Raw genomic sequence first — 21765 nt, forward strand, 5'->3', positions numbered from 1 at the left:
ACCATGTATATTTTTATAATAGCATACATACGTATAAACGTGTATACGGGCATGTGTGTGTGTGTGTGTGTGTGTTGAAACATGGTCGTAACAACATGTAGTTAAGTTGCTACCAAGGTGACAGAAGAGTTGCTCTATCGAAAATACAACGAGCGCACAACATCATCTCATTTATGAGTGCGCAAGCAAACAAAGGCAGTACTCTCTCGCAACATCGTTGCTGCTTTGTTTGCAGCAATGAAAGCAACAAGCAACAAGCAACATTTTCAGCAAACGGCCGCCTCTCAATTGTGCTGTTAATGTAGTGTCTCATTGTAAACTTGTTTGGAGTGTTTGTGTTAGTTAAGCGAAAGATTTCTATTGTGGCGGTTAGGTACGGATGCGCGACGTTTGCGTATGTAGCAAAAATTAACATTAGATTGGTTTTTGAATTGAGAATAAATTTGCAGTATTGTTGGGAACAAATTTCTGGAATAAAACACGTTAAATGCACTTGCATTAATAATTGAAATAATAAAGTGCTTGGACAATTTGTTGCTAAATTAAATGGGAGAATTAATAAGTAGTGAAACATCATGGTATGTAAATGTGAGCAGTTTGTGTGTTAGATGCTTTAAATGTGTTCAATTTGAATTAAATGAAGTCGCTGTGAAGATTTACCTAAAGGTTTAAATAACTAAATATTTATTTGAAATATGTTTTAATTGAAGAATTGAAACATTTTGTTGCTTGTTCTACATACTAAAATACACAAAGTAAAGGCAAATAGGCAAATAGGCAAAAAGCAAATGAGTGCAATAAAACTCATGCAGACACAACACCCAAACACACAGTAAAATCATATATGAATTCGTATTAGTGCAGGTTTAAGACAACCAATAAAAAGCCAAAAGCAAAATATGAAAAATCAAGCAAAAAAAACCTGTTAAAAGACGCTGACGATAGCGCAAACATAGTGCGATGCATTGGTTGTACTAGCGTCCATAGTTATGTACAGTGTTAAGCAGAAAACAAAACAAAAGAAAAGAAAAGAAACAAAAAAGAAAAACCAAATACCAAAAACCAAAACAGTACTCAAGTGCAAAACAAGTTTGTGAAGTGATTATATAAAAAAAAAACACTTCGTTATTGCTCTGTGCCTACAAAAAATGCAACAACAAAGTGCCAAACCGCTTTCAGGCTTACAAAAAACAAACATCACAGCAACAGCACAGCAATGACAGAGAAACGATCTCGTACGGTGACGACACCAGCGATCGACCGTTCATTGTTGTTGTTGTTGCTGTTGTTGTTGTCAGTCGCCAACGAGGTGAGAGGCAGCTGTCGTTGGCTTATGTGCCGTGGTGTGTTGAATTTCGATTCCTGATATATTCATTTTACATGGCATTCTTGTTTATTGATATGAACATGTGTGTGTGTGTGTGTGTGTGTGTGTGTGCGTTTACCTGACAAACTCGTTTTCAGCAGTACCCTTTTTTCTCTGTTTGCTAATTATGAACATTCTTCTTGAATTCAGTGTTGCTTTGAGTTTCAAGAAGACGGAAAAAACGTACAAGAATTGGTAAAAAAATTTATCGAATGAATACAGTAGAAAAAAACTCGTACAAAAAAAAGTCAACAAAATGTATTCATATGTTGAACGTAGTTCTTGGAACCTTTTCAAGCCTGGCTTATGATGTTGTGCAGCTGCCTGTGCTTGTTTATTTGCTTTATATGTTTTTTTAACATACTGTGTACATACTATGTTTTCCTTACTATATTTTTTCTTAGTTGTTTGTTGTTGCACTTAAGTGTTCTCAATACTGTTTGTTGTTGGTTTTTCCTGTTCTTCACTTCCTTTAACAAGTTTTTGCTTTTTGCCTTTGCCTTTTGCTTTTTGCTTTTTTCTGGATTTGAACTAACGTACTAAGAAGTAACACAGAAGCAAATATACCGTAATTAAAAGTTGAATTCGAATAAAAATTGTGATAATTTATACACAAAGTGAAAATGAACAAAAGAAAAAAATGTCAAACTATTTGCGTGAAGATCAGATCATATAAAATTAATTTAAAATGCTTGTGTTAATTAAAATTATTTAATCTATATCTCTTTCTATATCTTGTTTCCTCAATTAGCATCAGTCAAAATGTCAACTTATGATACATAAGTTTTACTTACAATCATAAATACAACTACAAAATGAGTAATTTTGCAGTAGAAAAGTACAAATACAACAAATACAACTGAAAAAAAGCTGCAAATGAAAAGTGAAATAAATTAATAAAGTGCAAAGAAAAAAAGAAAAACAAAATAATTAATTTTATCACGTCTTGTCCTAACGTGTACCAGTTATATGATCCATAGATCCATAGATGAGTCAACTCATCTGAAGCAACAAGTCAAAACAGCAAAACCGTTGCAATATTTATTGTTCAGTGTTCCCAACTTCAGTTTTAGAGACCGAATTCATGCTTAAAACAAATTTCAGTTTTGCTTCAACATGACTACAATCTGGAATTTCATATTTATCGGTAAGTTCTAAATTTATAAATTGCAATTGTTTTACAAAAACAAAAAACAAAAAAAATATGTGATGACCCTGCATTTTGAAATATTAAGATTTCATTAAAATTTCATTAAAAAACTACAAAAAAAAAACAAATGTTGAGTGCAATACACCTTTGCAATATACATACTAGTATACACAGGCATACGTAGCTACATATATATATATATATATATGTATGTGTGCTACATACACAAAATGTTTCATTATAAAACCTGATTTTTGAATAACACTTGTACGAAACGCACTTTAAACAACGGCGATTGCACAAAATATTATACAAACATGAACATTTTTTTTTTTTTTTTTTTGCTGAAGAAAACTTGTGGGAGAATACACCAAGCAAGCAACAATAACAAAAACAGGGAGAGAGTGAGTAGTCGCGTTAACAAAACCCAAGACGAGTCGAGTCGTAAGTTATTGCTCTTTGGCAATAGCCATCTTTGTTGATGATGACTGGCTGGGGTAGTTGTTATGATTCAAACAAAATTTGGATGCAAGGCACAAAAACACTATTTCTGAATATTAATTATAATTAAAAATACGCATACACACTACACACTGCACACTACACACTTTTATACACATACAGAAGGAAAACTAGCAGAGAATCTAAAATTCAAAGAAGCATTTGTATGGTATAAATGCAAATCGAATACCACTTTAATTTTAATGGTGAATTTATTATAAATCCACCCAATCTCATTCAAACAATGTTCGAACAAGCCAAAGCCGCAACTCGTATGATACACAATTCAAATCTATGCCTGAGCCAAGTTATACCCGATCATACATGCAACCTTCTGAATCGAAAGTTTGTTAGTATTTGTGTTGGCTTTAAACTGGTATTGCAATATAAACTGAAAAGTTATCACGGCTTTTGTTTTGCTGCACTAAAAACGAGACCAAAAAAGAGAATAAAAATAATAAAGAAAAACAATTATAAGCCAATTTGGAAGTGTATTTGCAGATAAACCAAAATGCACTAACAAAATACGTCTACAGTGATGGAGAAAATAATTGAAACACCTTAAATATGTATCTTTACCCTATAAAACTAAAACTAAAACTTAAAATTAAAATTAAAATTTATTTTCTGAAAATTGTTTTTAATAGTAAATAATTTCTCATTGGTTAAAATTTTCAAATCTCTACTTATATCCTCAGACTTTCCGTTATAAGCGATAGTGTTAACTTACCTTCTTATTTAGTTGGCCACTACAGATGTAAGTCATCTTTAGACACGTCCATCAGATAACCGTGCTTCCTCTTTGTTTTCATTGGAACAGTGTTTTATATGATGGGTTTCAAGCTTGGCGCAGAGCCTCATACAGTCATGACGAAAATTTCACTGCGACGCATGGATGATTGTCCGTCGATATCAACCACAGATGACGGCACGTGGAGGCTAGGTGTCCACAGTGACAAGAATCGTGCTAATATTTAACTTGAACTTATATGACCATGACTTCCCAACTGTGTAATATAGCTAAATACATTCAGGTTCCAAGAATTTTATCGACCAATATTCACCTATATTGGAATTACTGTGTAATTTTTAAACTAAAACGTTTGTTTAAATCATCTAACCTTCCTTGGAGAACATACTACCCGGTACCATTAATAATTCATAACGGTAACAGTTAAAATACCGGCGAATTCAGGACCCCAGAGCTAAGGAAATAATCCCCATTGACAACGTAACGTAGAGTTAATAAGAACTAAACTATACAAATCCGATATATTTTTTGTATTTATACATTAGTTCTAATATTAACTAAAAATTTTGATGTAGATACTTTATATGTATTGGGATATCTTGTCAATTTTTGAAAACATCTATGAAAAAAACAGTTAAAAAAAAGTTAGTTTTAGTTTTGGGTCAAAAAATATATTTAAAAACAATTTTTGAATATAATACCAGTAAAAATACTACTCTTTTAATACCATATGTAAACATACAGTGTTGTGCATAACAAAAGCAACTAATATGAGCACATCGAATAAATGAGTTTTTGTCTACTTTTGAGTTTTCATATAAAGACTCAAATATATAGCTTTATTCGTTATTGTCTTAGCTGACATAAAAAAACAACAAAACTTTCATTACTTCATAATGGGTTAAATAATTAACAAAAACAACGAAATAATTGTGTAATTAATAGTTACCGTAAGGAAAAAAATATATTTATTGAAATAGCTTTTAGATATTTTTAAAGAACGTCTTATCTCTTCAGTTTAAGAGAATTTAGACTAACTAATTCAAGAATGCTAATGAATACCTTTTAAAATAACATACGCCGTACGTTTTCCATTGTTTTTTACTCAACCTATTCTTTAGAAACTCATTATTTATTGCCATAAATTTAACAACATAAGAACTATAACTCTTGTTAACCTCAAAACCCATCCTATTTATTATAAAATACTATTTACTCTAACATTAACTTAATTATTACATTTATAAAAATTTTAATGTACCGATATTAGATTAGATTATAACCTAATATTTGTATTCGTTCATTTATGGTACACGAAGTTAAAGGTTTAAAAACTGCCTTAAACCTTTGGAAAAGCCTAAAAAGCTCTTCAGAGATTGGTCCTCGAGGTGACCACGATCCTCAAAAAGGGAGCCTCTAGTACAGTCAGTCTAAAGAAACGCCGTGCATTCACTGGGTAGTAACAAAGAAGATGTTAGGCACTTTCATCGTCCCTTCCATAACTGTAACAGATTTGATTTAACGGTCGAATTAATCTTCAAGCATTGTTCTAAATGTGAACCATCAACAAACGTACCACAAGACTGATATTGTAGTGGGGTTTCGCAATGAGAGTACGCAGGCAACTTGCATACAGATGCCTGCATATTGTTGAGCCTTTCCATCTTGTATTAAATTGCTCCACACAGAAAAAATTCAATAAATATTTGCATAATGTCAACGATATGATCAGATTTTTTAAGTGTTCGAATGATTTAAGTAATTTTTGAATGATTACCAGAAGCATACCGTCTCGTCAGTTCGGCTGACGACATCTCATTCAGATGTCAGACTTTTTGTAGTAATCAAAGACCATCCGGGATGTAGATTGGACTGAATTCAAAGACTTTAAAGCAGGTAGACTATCTTTTAGTATGCATATATCCCTTTTAAATATATTGTGTACTTCAATATAAATTATAGTTTGTCTAATATGGCGGGGTATATTAGCTTTTATAATATTATCATTATAATTATTTCTACTCTTATATATAATTTAATAATTCAACTAAGTTAAAAAAATGTGCACTTACGATCTTAATTTATTTGTGCTTTGTAAATTTTACTATATTCTATGAATATAAATTTCTCAGTATACACTAAACCGAAGGCCTTATTAGTAAATCTGGTTTAATTTTTCATCCTATAATTTTTTACTATAATTAAAATTGTCGTTTTATAGGTCGCGTTTTGGCGACCTATTAACAGCATTCAGTCAGCATCTTATTAATTTTTCCTGATTTTGGGCTTACTATATATTCAGATATTCGCTTTTTCAGGATTTTTCAAAGACGTTCTATCGGATTTTAGCCCAGCACCAGAACTATGTATTAGTCATTCGCATAGTTCCTTTTTTTTTTCATTGTCTTGCATAAATTCCCATTTTGAGGTACAACATATATATATCTAGGCAACAGCGTTATACTCCCAGTATATGGTATTTCAAATTGAAAAAGTTCGGACAATTGATGAAGATAAACTAAGTGTCTATATCTGGTTATTGAGTTTCTGGAGTACCAAAAACTTTCTCTCTGTACGTACGACATATATTAAATTAAATTCAATATCACTATAAGAACCTGTATTTAATAAGTCATATTTATTTTTCTTTTTCATTGTAAATATATGGTATAATTTTTTATTATTTAACAAATAACCATGTTTTCGGTTAACTGCACTTCTTTGCGTAAATCAAAGCAAGGGCACATTTGATTCGCAACCTAATTTTTCACAAATTGCTTTTGTTGCTTTTTTATGAATACCTCTAAGTTACACATTTCGGTATTGTAATTTTAGTCCGCCATTAACATATACGAGAAATAGAAATACAATATATCATAAAACACAAAAACGAAAATAAAAAAAAATTAGTGTTGAAAATAGTAATTAAATGGGTAATAGCTCAGTCGTTTTTATTGTTCTTTTCTTTCTGCTTGAGTTTAGCAATTTTAACAATTTCGTTTACTTGCCAGACATTACATTTAGTTTATACTAAAGTGTGTGGAGGTTATGCCGTAAAAATAGTAAGGAGGACATTCACGATTACGAATAACGAACTCGGCAACGAGTAAAAGAGCAATCAGCCACTCTACCAAACAGTGAACACACCTTATCGTATCGATTTGCCTTAACTTACTACTTTTTGTTCACTTAACGGAGAAACGAAACGTTTAATAATAATAATTATTTTTAAAATAAACGCATCAAAATACTACGATCGGCTATGTAACAAACATAGAATGCTGCCAATACCATAAGCTTAGAATATACATAGTATCGGGGTGCAATAGAATAGTAGAATGGGAGTAGAATCGGCATCGTTTTGTCATGAATCAGAAAGGTGGTAATATTTAAGATATAGTAAAAGTGCAACGCAAATTATAATCCAAGAGAACGCTTGATTAAGTTATTAGGTAGGTTACTCAGCTCGTTACTCCTAATAGTGAATACCGTTACAGCTCTATTTTCGTTTTACGGTAACAACAGTGTTATCGATATTACTTCTTCGTATTGTTGCCACTCTTCATTTACTTCGTTGTTTTGTTACAAATGACTGTAGTAAGGATGTGGATAGGTTATGATATTGGGATAGGGATAGGGGAGGGAATTGTTTAAGAGTAAGAATGAATTGGGGATGGGTGGAATTTAAATTGAAGTTAACCCAGATCAAGATGAAAAACCTATATCCTAGGTATTCAAGACAGGTTTTGCTTGGTGCAATGTTGGGAAAGTGCACAGGTATTATGTGAACATATGTTAATTCGTATGTGTAGAGAAAATTAGATATCACAACAAAAATTAGTTACTTCTAAAATTAGATTTAATTAAAAAAAACAAAGCTTAAAAAGTAAAAAATTTGTCTTTGAAGCCAAGATGATTTCAAATTCTTTTACATCGTTATTTCTTATTGGTTGTATAATTAAAAGAATTCTTTGAACATTCAGTCAATTATATTACTCCCTATAAAAATATAATGACGCCTTTGACTATGACGTAAATTCCCGTTTCTAAATAAAAGCAAGAATATCTTCGAATAAGTACTTAATTAATTAGCATTTGTATCTTAATTATTTTTTATTGCAAATTTAACATATTACCAACACCTATAATATATTACCAAGTACCGCAATTGTCATATTAAGATGAATATGACAATGGTTCACATTGTCGACCACTTTTATACAACAAAACCAGGTCTATGGAAGTCATTAACAGGAACTGAATTCATACTGCTAAGCTAATTGCATTTATTAGAGGTCACTGGTCCTACATTTATTGTAGAAGTTGCGGAAACGTAGATATAGCTGAAGATAATAATAATCACAAACATGCCTCTCTGTGATTGTCCACAAGTCTGCTTCTTTGATAGTCTGTCAACAGCGGTAACTTGCAATAGAAGGGTGTCTGCCGATCAGTACTGCTTGATTAGCTGCAAGTGCTACCAACTTATACACATTTTCGCATTTCTGCACAGTGATAAAAAACCCTAAATATTGCTGTCAGCAAGGAATCTTGATAAGAAAGAAGCGCTACTTTCATAGAAAACTGTTACCACTTTATTTTGCACCGAGATTTGTGATCAATTCACCTATTCAACAATTCAACAATTCAATAACGTTCAACAATGTTCAAAAGAGTCACAACTCGTATGACATTCAATTCAAACCCATTCGAACTTATTCAAACCACTATGTGAGCCGCGTTGGATCTGCTTGCAAATGGCAACAGCCCAACAGAGAAATTCGATCGTACACGACGCAACCTTCTGGACATGGTAGTAAATATCTTCGTTCGCTTTGAAGTGAACAAGCGATTAACCCATACTCAGGTGTGGTGAAAACTTGAGTCAAAATTGCTTTCTTGTCAAAAATAAATAAGAATAGATTGGATGTTTCATTCATTGAACGAGAAGACATTTTCAGTGTCTTTAGTGGGTTTTATGCTTTATTCCGTACTTATTTTTCTCACAAATTCAATACTTTTATTTTATTTTAAGAATATTTCGAGAGATCTATCTTTGCTATATGAATTTTATCCTAATTAGGTGAATTATTTTCACATATTCACAAAATATTGGTCTCGCCCGTGCGACTAGTGGAGTAACATTAGCATGACTTTCTCAGCATTACGTTCCTAGATTAGGTTCTATACATAAAAAAGAAGAAATCATGCACAAAGTAATGCCTCTACGAACAGAATAGTATTGAATCCTGGTACTTGCAGTCTCAAAAAAAATTATTTACGAATAATTAAATACAAGAATTATTTCCAAGACCACTGATGATGGGTATTTGGCAATACTCAAAACAGCTGTATGGTCAGCCAAAAATTCAATTAATTAAAATAATATAAAAAAATAAAATTTTTGTTGTTGTAGTTCACTACTGTTCGAAAAAACCTCTTTGTGAATTATTTAAGATAAAAATGCGACAATTTCATTGCCACATTTTCTTTTTTACTGCCTATTGAACATAAGTTTCTGATCAAAATGCAAGTCTCTTACTTGCCGAGCACATGTGTGTAAATTTCTTTATCTGAATAAACGCCAATGACATTAACACAACTTTCACATTTATTATATTTTCTCGGTCTGATTTAATTGAATTTGATTCGCAGCTTCTGCTTGCATTGAATATTCCATCCAATTCGGCATCTATATTATAGCCGGTCACAAAATTTTCCATTTCGATTTAATGAAATTTTATGACTTTTTGTCATGTTGGTACTATACTTTGAGAAAATGATGCCAATAAACTTCAAATTAAGATGATATTTTACTGCTCGAGCAAAGATACTCGTAACTTGCGAATCGCACTCAGTAAGTTTTCTTCATTAGATCATCATTAAAGCGGTGATCATAATATGCCATTTATAATTTATAGCTTTTATATTAAACCTTTTTATATATGCTCATTTAATTGTGTAAATGCCATCCGAACACCATTTTCGAATTTTAAACCACCTTTCAAGATTTGGGAATAACTTAATATTTTATCGATTAGGACATCAAAACTATTTTCAGTGATATCCATTAATGTTGATCTATATCTGCAACTAAAATATAACCTTAAGGGACCTGTTTGTTTGTGTTTAATTAATATCTTAGTAGTATTAGTATTCCTTAAGTAATAAGTAATCAATTACTTAATTACTACTGCATGAACGTTGCTTAGGCTTTCAGCAGCAAGTCGTAAGCCTATTTTTTCGAAATCAGTAGGTGTGATATGAGATAATATCAATTTTGCTATCATTCTCTCTTTACTCTGCTTTAGCTCAAACAATTCTTTTATAAGATGAAATTGAAGTTGCTCAATTGTTTCGAAATCTTATTTAATTAAAGAATTTTTTATAGGTTTAAGATAGAATTGGACATAGTTTGACGCCAAAAACTGATGACTTATTACTCGCCAAGGTTATTGTTTGCCGATTTTTTGAAACTTGACTTATTCTTAGATGTTTTTCGTATTGTAAATCATTTTTTCTCCTAAATATATACTTATTCTGATGTTTTGGACTTTCGATTGTGTACCATAATTAAAATAATCATTCAAAAATTGTTGTAATAATAGGTCTCCGATTCAATTGTTTATAAAACACATCAAAATTCAGAATTTTTTGATACAATTCTTCAACTGTACGATAAATTATAAATACATATGAATTTGTATTTCATCTGTCCGATTGCCTTCCAAGTCAACCAACCCACATATTATATCTGCAGAGGAATAGTCAAATAGTAATAGTAATCTATTTCATTAAATATATAAATTTACTGCTTTTCAATTGAGAATCTATGAAGAGTTCCATATTTCCTTTCTCACAAATAATGACATATAGCTTTTGCCAAATAGATATTAGTTTTAATCATCACTACAAATTACTTTTTTTTATTATCAATAATATCTATTTCATTCATAAAATCATTTTCTGAATTTTTAAATGGTTTTTAACTTCACTTACTCTTATTTAACTTCGCTCGTCTTGTTTTGAGTTTTCAGTTTTACATTTTTCCGCTATAAAAAATACTTATTTCGACCTCTTTGTAACGCAATTTCCACTAATCGATGGAGGCGATTCTGATCTCACTCGTTTTCGAATTGTCGATATCAGTGCTGAAGTTTCGATATCATATATTTCCTGTTGACGATCTGTTTCATCAATATTCCGACCGGCAGTAAAACTTTTACTACACAAACTACGTATTTCCGTGGTTTATATAGAGTAAAAATGTCTATTTTTACAAAGTGTAACATAATTAAACACTTCCTTCTAAAATATTCTTAAAATAATAATAAACAAGCACTAAAAGTTTAACTTATTTGGAAATAGACTATAAAAAAAATTAAATAATTAATTATTTGGAAGCTATATTCCTTTAGCTAAAAATATCTACATACATATATGCAATAACAAATTATACATATATCTATTTACTTTATAATAATCAATTTGTTGATTAGTCCTTGAAAATAATTTAAAATTATTTAATGGAAAATATATATTTCCATACAAAATAATGGAAACTCTACATAACTTCTTGTGCGAATGCACACGATATAGTAAATTGTGTATCGCATACAATATTGAGTCCGTCTTGAGGAAATACATAGTGAGCCGATAGACCTGATGGATTTAGGTATGTTAAAGGCAGTCAACTATATTCTCAATAGAATCAGGTCCCGTATCTCAAATGAATATCTTCATGATATCTGCTTTACATTTATCTTTATTGTCTTGCTTTTTCATCACATATTTTTCAATATATTTTTTATTTGATTTGTGTTTTAATATTAAAAACCTAAATGTAAAATAACAATCTGATACAAAACCTTTATTGTTTATAAGCTAAAAATATCTTTAATAAAACAAATAAAAAGATCATATAATCAAATTGAGAAACAGATCTAGTGTATATCGTAACAATTGTGGGTTTAAATAGGACCAATCGCAACTATTGAAGATCTTGGCGATTGAAGAGTTGTTATCGACGGTGGTGATCCACTAGCTCTTTTGAAAAAGGGCATTACAGACGCTGCGTTGCCTGCCATGAGTTTATAAAGCGTATATTGAAAACATATAGTATCAACAGATCCTAGTTGTAGTTTTTTCCTCAGTACGAAAATAGTTCTTACATTTTCTACTACATATAATATGTATTGTACAGCACCAACATAGAACACCTATTGTCAAAAATTTATCTCACTATCCATAATTTGAGTCTGTCTTTTACCGATTTTATAAAATAATTTTCATAAATTTCCTCATTTAGATCATTCACATAATTCATTCGAATCCTATCGAGGAAGAGGTCCTTTTCTCGAGAATCGTTTTCTTAGTTCTCCCAACATAAGGCTATTAAGTGACAGACTTAAATGACCACTTTCGATGCAATCACAAACGAGGAAGTGATGTATACCTTGCTACAGCGAGAAAGTTTCGCTGTCAAAATTTTAAAAAATCTGGAAATTTTGGTAATTCCCAGATTGTTACATTCGCTTCACTGTCTTCAAATATAAAATGCGCTCTAAACTATCACGTTAACTATGGTGTCACAAATCATTAAATGCATATATATAGGAAAATTTGAGCTGTCAGTTATGAAAAGCAATAGAGGCCGAGGAAGTCGTAGTTAAACACGTGGAATATCGAATATCTCAGTGGTGTTAAACTTAAAGGAAGTGGCTTTTTAGAACAAATTTCCAAAATATTTGATGAAGATAAGATGATTATAGAGTTGATAAACTCGATTGCCAGTCCTTGTTAGTTCAATTTTATGTATTATACAAAACATTTGCGTTGAAACTGTTGAATACAGTTTATACCATAGAAGGCTTGGCATGTTAGCAGAGATCTCGTGAATTTATCGGAGTTTACTACCAGAAAGCTATTTCTTTCATGTAATCACTTACTAATCTTTTTGATTGTCATCATAAATCACTTTATTTGACTAGCGATTGCAAAGTTGAAATCATTAGTTTTGAAAAATTATCTATGTTCATATAAAGTTTTCCTATTCATATTCATATGAATTTTCGCGGTTTTTCTCCCAATTTCCCGTATTATTAAAGATATATATGTTTGTACTTAAGAGGTACAAACATGTATTTCTAAAAAATTTTATATGAAAGTGAATCATAGGGTGGACTATTTATGAGGGAAGCGAATGAAAATAGTTAAATAAATAAATATATTTATTTTTTATCATATGACACTACTTGAGTATGACCTATTGTGAAGACTTCTCGACCATATATGCCAAAAAATATTTGTGAATAGGTGCAGTAGGAGTGTTGACTAAATTAGATAAGGTATCTGATATAATTATAGTAACATTTTTAAATCTTATTATTTTGTGATTACCGTTTATAGAAAAGTCAACAAACATATTGCTACTGATTTCAGATGTGCCTAAAAATGAACAACTTGGTAAGTCTGATTCAGCAAACGGAATGTTTTCAACAAGACCGTTTAACACTTCATTTATTCAATGATGAGTTTAGACAATTTAACCACTATTGATGGTCACTAGATGGCCAATACATTTTGTTTAGATAAAATTCTTAAAGCCATTTTATTTCGTGTTATTTTTTAAAGTAGAAAAAAATATAACCATATACCATACCATTGTTTTGCCTCGGGAAATAAATGACTGCAAATATTGTTAGAAGTAAATAGTTTTGAATATAATTGTATTTGTTTTTGTCAAAATCTATAGTCCAAAATGTTCGCAAAGTACTAATAGAACTCCTAATAATAATACTAATGTATTATTTTTAGCCGTAAATAAATAATACTCTATTCTATACTCCACATTATCGTGTTCTGCATATAGAGGTGTATCGCTTTTAGAAATTCAAACCAAGTCCATTTAGAGAATGTCCAAAACACATTAGACATACCACCTATGTGGATTCCTTCTAAATTTTCAACATCCTTAACATCAGTAGCTTCTTGCAAATTGCTGAGGTAGTGCGTATACCAGACTGTTTGTGAATAACAAAACTTAAGCCTTTATCAATGACGGTTCTTGATATTAAGCTGTATGTGTGACAAGCTACAGCTTAGGACTGCTTCTGAAGTGACTCATTAACACCATTAATTACAACATGACGCAGAAGTAAACGTAGATAAAAACAACCAAGAGGCATTGATAGTGTTCAAAAACAAATTATTTGGGACTGCGCTTAATATGTATTTACCAGAAATCAGATACTTGCTTCCACTGCCACTAATAAATTTCAAATTTTATTACATTCTTTCTATATCCTAAAGCTATAGATTATAGCTTATAAATTTTGTCCTGCTTTCTTTAATCAACTTAGTTCTCTGTTGATAGATATTTCGTTAAGTATCTGCATAACTTCCCTTTGTTTTTTATCATATTACCTATAGTTAGTTAGGTAATAGGTTTACCTATACTTATCAACCAACATTTTAATGGTTAATGTAAACTTGGTCAGTGTAAACTTTTTTCTCCACAAAAATAAATTAAAAAATCAGATCTGAAAAACAATTTAAATTTCTTTGATGTGAGGAATATTGGAAGTAGTGGGCGAAAATATCGATCGTAAGTTCCAGAGAGGAATGAGAAAATAGATTTAATACCTAGGGTACTAGGCTCATCTGAATCAGAAAGCAAGGGCATGAACTAGGTAGAAAGGGCGATATAGAAGGGGAAGGGGTTACGGCTAACTAGCGGGGGTTAAATCAACAATATACTTTGTAACTAGGGTCACGAAAGCCGCGGTTATATAAGGGGATAGTGGAGAGGTTATGGTCCACTTCATCGAAGTAGTGTGTCAGATATTGGGGGGGCTTATAGCGCAAAGCTAGAACAAGGTACTCTGAAAGAGTGAGAGGAGTAGAGATGTCGGGGGGAAGGTCATGGAGCCGGGTGAGATACCTACGGGCGAGTGATAGAAGATACTCGTCAACACGAGTGATCTTGGCATTGTTATAGAGAGTTGATATGGAGAAGTGCTTGCCATTACACTTGCACTTATAGTTAATGCAATCACGAAGAAGTTTCCGCTTAAACAGGCGGATTTTTTCCATCTGAGCGGAAGTGATGGCTGACCAAATAGGGAAAGCGTAAGTGAGGAGAGGACGATAACATTCTACACTTAAATGAAAAGTGGATTTATTTTATTTTATTATTAATTATTTTTGATAGAAATGAAGAAGAGCTTAAAAATAAATTTTGGGAAAGTAAAGATGTAATATACAAGTTTTTTTTTTTTGTAGATTTTACAACGAACTCAAATTTTTACTAAAGTTGAGAATTGTGACGTAGACAGGGATTAATTGCTAGAATGGCATTTCTTGTGGTTAGATCAACATCGATACGATTCCATTATTTCTTTCTAATGACGAGATATATACGCGTATGGATTTGCTTGTTAATCGAAGTGATATTTTGTTTGAAATATATTTCTTCCCTTTCAAATATCTCAAGTATTTTTGTAATAAAAATTTAAGTGCTTTTTGTGCCAACTTGAAATTGTGTTAATAACTTTAATTATCTAGTATTGCTTATAATTGCGAAATTCTTTTTACATAGAGTGAAAAAATAAAATTAGTGATGATAAATTTATTAATTAGTTTGTGATGCCTTATAATTTAACTTAGGATTATTATATTAAAAAAAAAAATAAAAAAAAAGAATTGTATTTTAGTTAACTGCTCTTAGATATTTAGAGTTATGTTGTTATGCAGACAGTCATGGTCATGTGAAATGTGAAATTGTCTTTATTTTGGAATTAAATATAGAATTAAAATAATTAGGGGTATTCGCTATGTCTTGCAAAATCATTGCAAACTGCATGAAATGCAAGAAATTTTATACTAAAATTGCAAGAACAAATTTACTGTTGCAGTATTGCAACATCAAAATGAAACAGCTGTTTTTGCAGCATACCACATCCACATGAGGAACAAACGGAGAAGACATCAAAACAGCTGCATTTTTTTTTTTTCATTGCAAGCATATATACATGATACATGGGTTTGGGTATAGCAAGATTGCAAGCAATTGCAAGAAACTTGGGGCGACTATGGTGTGTTTTGTTGTTCATTGCAAGCTTCCGCAATCTGTGCATTTCGTGCACCTTGCAATGAGCTTGCAAGACAAAGTTAATACTCAAATTGTGTTCACATAAAAATGTCCGAATTTGTATGTGGATATGTTCACACATCATTTATTTGTTAGTGCCTAAAATTATATGGCTTATATATATATTGGTTCAAAGACAACACCATCGACTATCAAAATAGTTTAAAGAATGTGACCTGTGACCTGTGACCAAGAACCATAAAACGAATGTTACCATGACTGTTTGCATAATATCACCTTTGTATAGTTTTATGAATTTCTTTACTAATTTTTTGTAGTTTGATTTATTCATTATTGCCATTAGAGTTACTTCTGTATCAATGACGACACGTAGCCTATCTGGAAAGGTGTGCGGCTCTTCTGCAATGTTATTTTTACATGAACCGCTTAAATTAAAAATAATAAATTGAAATATATTAGATGTTTCATTAATAATAACTATATTACATTAGGTAACAATATATTCACAATATAATACTTAACAATTCATTTACAAAATAACATATTAAATAAATTAAATTAATAATTTATCTTTATACTAGCTGACCCGGCGAACGTTGTTTCCCCTTGCAATTAATTTTCCTGGCGTTCGTTGCGTTGCTCTTGACTTTCATTAGCACGTGTGATTGTATCCTGGTTTCTTACATCTTCATTGTTTTCTGCCGATCTATTTAACCGACGGTTCTGGAGTAATTGTGAATTTCGAGTCCGTCGACCAATATTTCCTCCTCGTCTACGAAGACGTGGCATTGTTTTTTGTACGATATTTATATCTTTATATATATAATTCTCCACATAACTTAAGATTAAAAATTGGCTCACCTATAATTATGCCGCGGAATTTAAATGCACTTAAGCTATGCAACGTCAGTTTTACAATTCATTTTAGAGATTTTAAAGTTTTTAAACAAATCAAAGTAAGCATGAATAAATTTTAAATTTTTAATATAAATGTATATGGATAGCAAAAAATAAAAAATTGATTAAAAAGACATTATCCAGTGGGCCAAATTGTGAATCTAAACCTTCCTTGAATCCACTTGAACACACACAAAAAATTTCATCAAAATCGGTTCAGCCGTTTAGGAGGAGTTTACTGTCAACACACGTACAGAAGAATTATATATATAAGATATATAATTCTTCTGTATGTGTGTTGACTGTGAACTCCTCCTAAACGGCTGAACCGATTTTGATGAAATTTTTTGTGTGTGTTCAAGTCGATTCAAGGATGGTTTAGATTCACAATTTGGTCCACTGTATAATGTTTTTTTAATTATTATACAGTTCTTTGGTATCCATATACATTTAAACTTTATTCATGCTTACTTTGATTTGTTTGAAAAGTTTAAACTCTCTAAAATGAATCGTTCAACTATCCTGTTGAATTTTTGAATTCGCTGGATTTATGCAACGGCAATTTTGAATGGCAAATTTGAAGGTGAAGCTGTTCTCCTACCACGAATCCCAATGATCCCTTCAGACTCACCCATTCCATTCAGACGTCTGCAATTTCCAATTCGCTTGGCTTTTGCCATGACTATGAATAAGTCACAAGGTCAAACAATGTCGATTTGTGGGATAGATCTAGAAAATCAGGTCTTTTCACATGGCCAATTATATGTGGCGTGTTCTCGCTTTGGAAAACCGTCAAGATTATTCATTTATACTCCTCAAGAATTGACTAAAAATATTGTTCATCAACTCGCATTAGGATGAAATTAAACAAACATTATTGATTATTATGAATTGTTTTTAGAAAAGTTGATGTTATTTCAAAATAAAGAATAACAAAATTATTACATTATTTGTCTTTCATTTCTTACTTTGTTGAAGATCCTAATCGCTTAGTATATCATGCAAGACAACATCTGTCAGGTCCGCTAGTATATATATATATGTTTAATATTATATCAATATGGAATAAACACAACTTTTTACATACTTCTAATGACATCAAACCTACTTTTTTCAAACAAAAGAGTTTATACTCAGAACCACATACGTTTATGCAGTGATCAAATAAAATCGAACATCATTGCAACGTATGAACGTGCGACCAACTTTTCCGCACACCTAACGAAAGAAATTCGTGAGGGCTACTGCTAAAAAAGGAAAGACGAAATGTACTGAGTTTTGTGCTGCAAATTTTACCGCACAACTAAGTGCTTCGGCTAATCAACATGTTGGATTCGTATGCATGTAGTTGATATTCGAATAGAACAGAAAATTACTCTCATACAATTCCCGCTATGTAAATCTCTATTTCTTATATTACAAGCGTAAGAACATGCACATTATTTTGTTCATTTTTCTGTTAAGCACTACTAACGACAGAAATATGTGACTGCAGTTGCTTAAAGGGGAAAGACTAAATAAAATAGAAATGTTCAGCGATTTTAGGTGCAAACTTATGAGCACAGCTAACAACTATAGCAGCTAAGAGAAGTAAATTGATTGAATTTTCATAGAGAATTATATTTAATTGTCTTTGCTAAAACTTAAATCTTTAAAAATATATGTATGGAAATATAATAAATATTAATTCTTGATGTAAAGATATTTAATAAATTTCTATATATTATTTGACATTTTGCAAATTATGTGAGGGGGTAGAGCAGTCGTCGCATTCGTCGCAGTCGTCACTGTATGGTCTGTATGTATTTACATTTCTTTCTATTTATTCTAATTATTTATATAGTAATACATATAATTGTACTTGTAAGCAAAAACTGCAATAAGAACTTAACACTCCACACTTGATTGATTATTAGATACATATCGCATATATTTATATTCTGTTTGACTTTCTTTTCTACTAACCGGACTTATGCATGAAGTCCGGTATACTTACTTTCACCATTGAATAAATGTCCTTTTTACTCAATATATTTACTCTTTCCGTATGGTCGTATGTGAGGTATTACCTGTCATATTAATTATATATTTATTTGATTATAAAAATAAAAAGGAAGTTTATCTATTGGGAAGCACTGCATACATAGTTGTGAGTTATTGTAAAGTTTTAACTAAAATGAATATAAAATGAGCTATTTTTTAAACGTTAGACCTGAAATCATCCACTAAAACATTCTGAAATTTTTTCAAAAATCTCTGTTTATTTGTTAAATTATGTCCTTATTAAATACTAAACCGCAATACAGAATAAAATACACAAAAACTAAAAAAACAGAACCAGAACCAGAAACAGAGAATAGAAAAGAAAACACAAATTATGTGCTCAACAAATAACAGCTCCAACGGAAAATTTCTATAAAACTTGGTTGAAAATACTTAAACTAAGCAATGCGGCGATTATTTCCTTTTTCCTTCCCTCGCCCGGAATCCAAACAGTTTCATTTTACTTGAGCGAATACCGAGTAAGTGTGAGTACATCTGCTTGTTTTTTATTCATAGGAAGAAGTTGTGACGCAGATTTAGCAGCACCGTCACTTTTACCGCAACTACTTACAGAAAACCTGTTTAGTGAGTTGAGTGCGTATGTGTGGCATCACCAAAGGTACTCCACACACTTATACTTGCTATACTTGCTGTTTGTGAGTATCTCGAGATACTTAAGTGCCGTTCACACCGACACATTTCTTTCGTTCGAAGTTCGAACACGCTGTGCCTTCTTTCGTCGTTATGTTATGCCTAAACGACGAACCAAACTCGTTTGGCTGTGTAATGTGAATTGTTGTTGGAATGAAAGCTGTTTGGTATATTAAGCGAGTAAAAAACGCAGGGACACACTTAAGATTTGGAGAGTTTTTACAGTTTAGTGACATGTGGAATGAAGTCACTGCATAATTCCTTTATGAAAGCAAGCTCTGCGATATCGTTTAAAAACTTGCTTGTTGGCATTAAATGCAATGCATAAGCCAAATTTATTCTTCCATGTGTGAACACTACTCTGCGTTCAAAAGCAGTGAGTATGTTTAGTGCATCTGGCTGAACACCACTTTGAGCTCACAACAAAAACAAAAACTCTTCAGGTACTAAATCTCTCTCACAAAAAATTTAAACAGGAATACTTACCAGCTCAGCTGCAGAGATCAGCTTCTCCAACTCAAATATACATAAATATATCTCAGTAGTAATGATTCCTTTCTATATAGGATATATAGGATGAACGAACATACATATATCCTATAAAATTGTTTGGTTGCGTTATTTCTTACACCCATTTTAGTGGTTCAATTTGCTATCAAACAGCATGTGTCTATTAAACATGTATGGTGAGTAGGTGAGTAAGTGAGTTAGTTGTAGGTTCTATAATAGTTTCTATGAAAATATATATTCCATAAATTTGTTCTTGTAACATAACAAACATTTTTCTTGCTTACAGAATTGATTATATATATGGATATGTGTACGATTGTAGTTCAAATAATATTTGAAAACATGATGTATGAATTAAAAATTGATCGCAAATGTTAATGTTGGCATCGCATGTGCTGATGCAGGCAGTAGCGCAAGCTAGAGTAAGTGTATTTATTGTATTGTGTAGTACATTTCCATAAATATCCATGGTTTTGACGACTGATTTGTGCTCTATATTTTACGTGTCAATAATTATTTATATTATACATGATTAATTCCTATCATATTATGTAATTTCATCCACTTTCTGATTCGTCATGTGTAGAAAGTGCAACCAAAGATGCCTTATTTTATGCCTTCTTTTTATTCATGTTTCGTTACTTTATGAATATTGTTTTTAGATTAAAAAATATAATAACAATAAGAACTGCAAATCGCAAATAATAATAATTTTATTGTGTTTAGTTGTACAAGTAGAAGCGGGTAACTTTAGCTAATGTCTATAATACCCTCTTTTTGGTTAATGGTTATTTTGTTATTTTTCTGTTACTGACTTTGATGTCCTTTCTTTTATCGGCATGAACTTTATAAGTAAATATACATATATAGAAACTAAAGAACTAGAATTAGAAAAACAGATTTCCAAAAAATAAAGTGAATTTAAAAGTGTGATATATGTATATCACATTTCTATATTAAACGTTAGAGATTTGATTGTCAGAGATTAGGTTAGCTTTACTTCAAACAGTTAATTGATTATTTTGAAAGTTAAGTTTAAAAGGTGACATATGTTAAATATATAAGATGTCTTTTAATTTATCCGGCTCATCGTTTTTTTTTCCTATACGGCCTTTCTTCAATATAGATCATTCAATAAAAATAAAAACTGTATTGAGTTCCATTCAGATTTCTTAAATAATGAGGTGTTCGAAAACCATTAATGTAAAATTAGGTTACTGTGGCATTGATGCAAAGTTTAAAAAGGCTACCAGACAACTAATAGAAGCTTCATTTTCTTAGAACAGAGTTTTGATAATTAAACAAAAGGCTTCTGGAAACTTCTATAGGTTTTAGAATCTATTATTTAATTGGTTAATCCAATTGATATATATTTTTTGTATGAGTAATTAATTGTGTAAAAGATCAATTACCGCGATGTCACGATTTTTTTGTTCTCGAAATATCGAGAGTGTACTGTATTTATTATTTTGCGTTTAGATACATTTGTTTAATAAAAACCCTAAGCTTTCATGAAGCAAGCAAGGAAAACATTTAAGCAAAAACGTAAGGATTGTGCAAACCATAAGTATAGCTTTTCTATAACCAATGAGGGTTCGTATAACAATTCAGACACAAATTTGATGACACGATGAACCAACAAATAGTCGGTTCGATGCAACATAAAATGCATAAACATTGTATATAGGAAAAATTTCGTTGTTGTTCTTGATTAACGTAGAGTAGCTTCATCCCTGCAGCTGGAAAAATTCGCTCTTTTGTTTTGAAATGAGCGGGATTTGACA

The 21765-nt window shown here is 31.2% G+C and overlaps 1 protein-coding gene across 2 annotated transcripts in view; it reads left to right on the plus strand.

Moving 5' to 3' along the window:
- The first annotated feature begins 333 nt into the window (after positions 1–333).
- Positions 334–21765, plus strand: part of LOC119662694 (titin) — a 53376-nt gene continuing 31944 nt past the window's right edge. Inside the window, exons 1-2 of one of the 2 annotated variants that reach the window (XM_038072388.1) lie at positions 334–578; positions 2118–2513. In XM_038072388.1, coding sequence (XP_037928316.1) covers positions 2483–2513 — 31 coding nt within the window. In that variant the 5' untranslated portion in view covers positions 334–578; positions 2118–2482. The remainder of the gene's footprint in view (positions 579–2117; positions 2514–21765) is intronic. The other variant, XM_038072389.1, reaches the window with a different exon arrangement.

Source organism: Teleopsis dalmanni, chromosome X (assembly GCF_002237135.1).
Source record: "Teleopsis dalmanni isolate 2A chromosome X, ASM223713v2, whole genome shotgun sequence".
Lineage (NCBI taxonomy): Eukaryota > Metazoa > Arthropoda > Insecta > Diptera > Diopsidae > Teleopsis > Teleopsis dalmanni.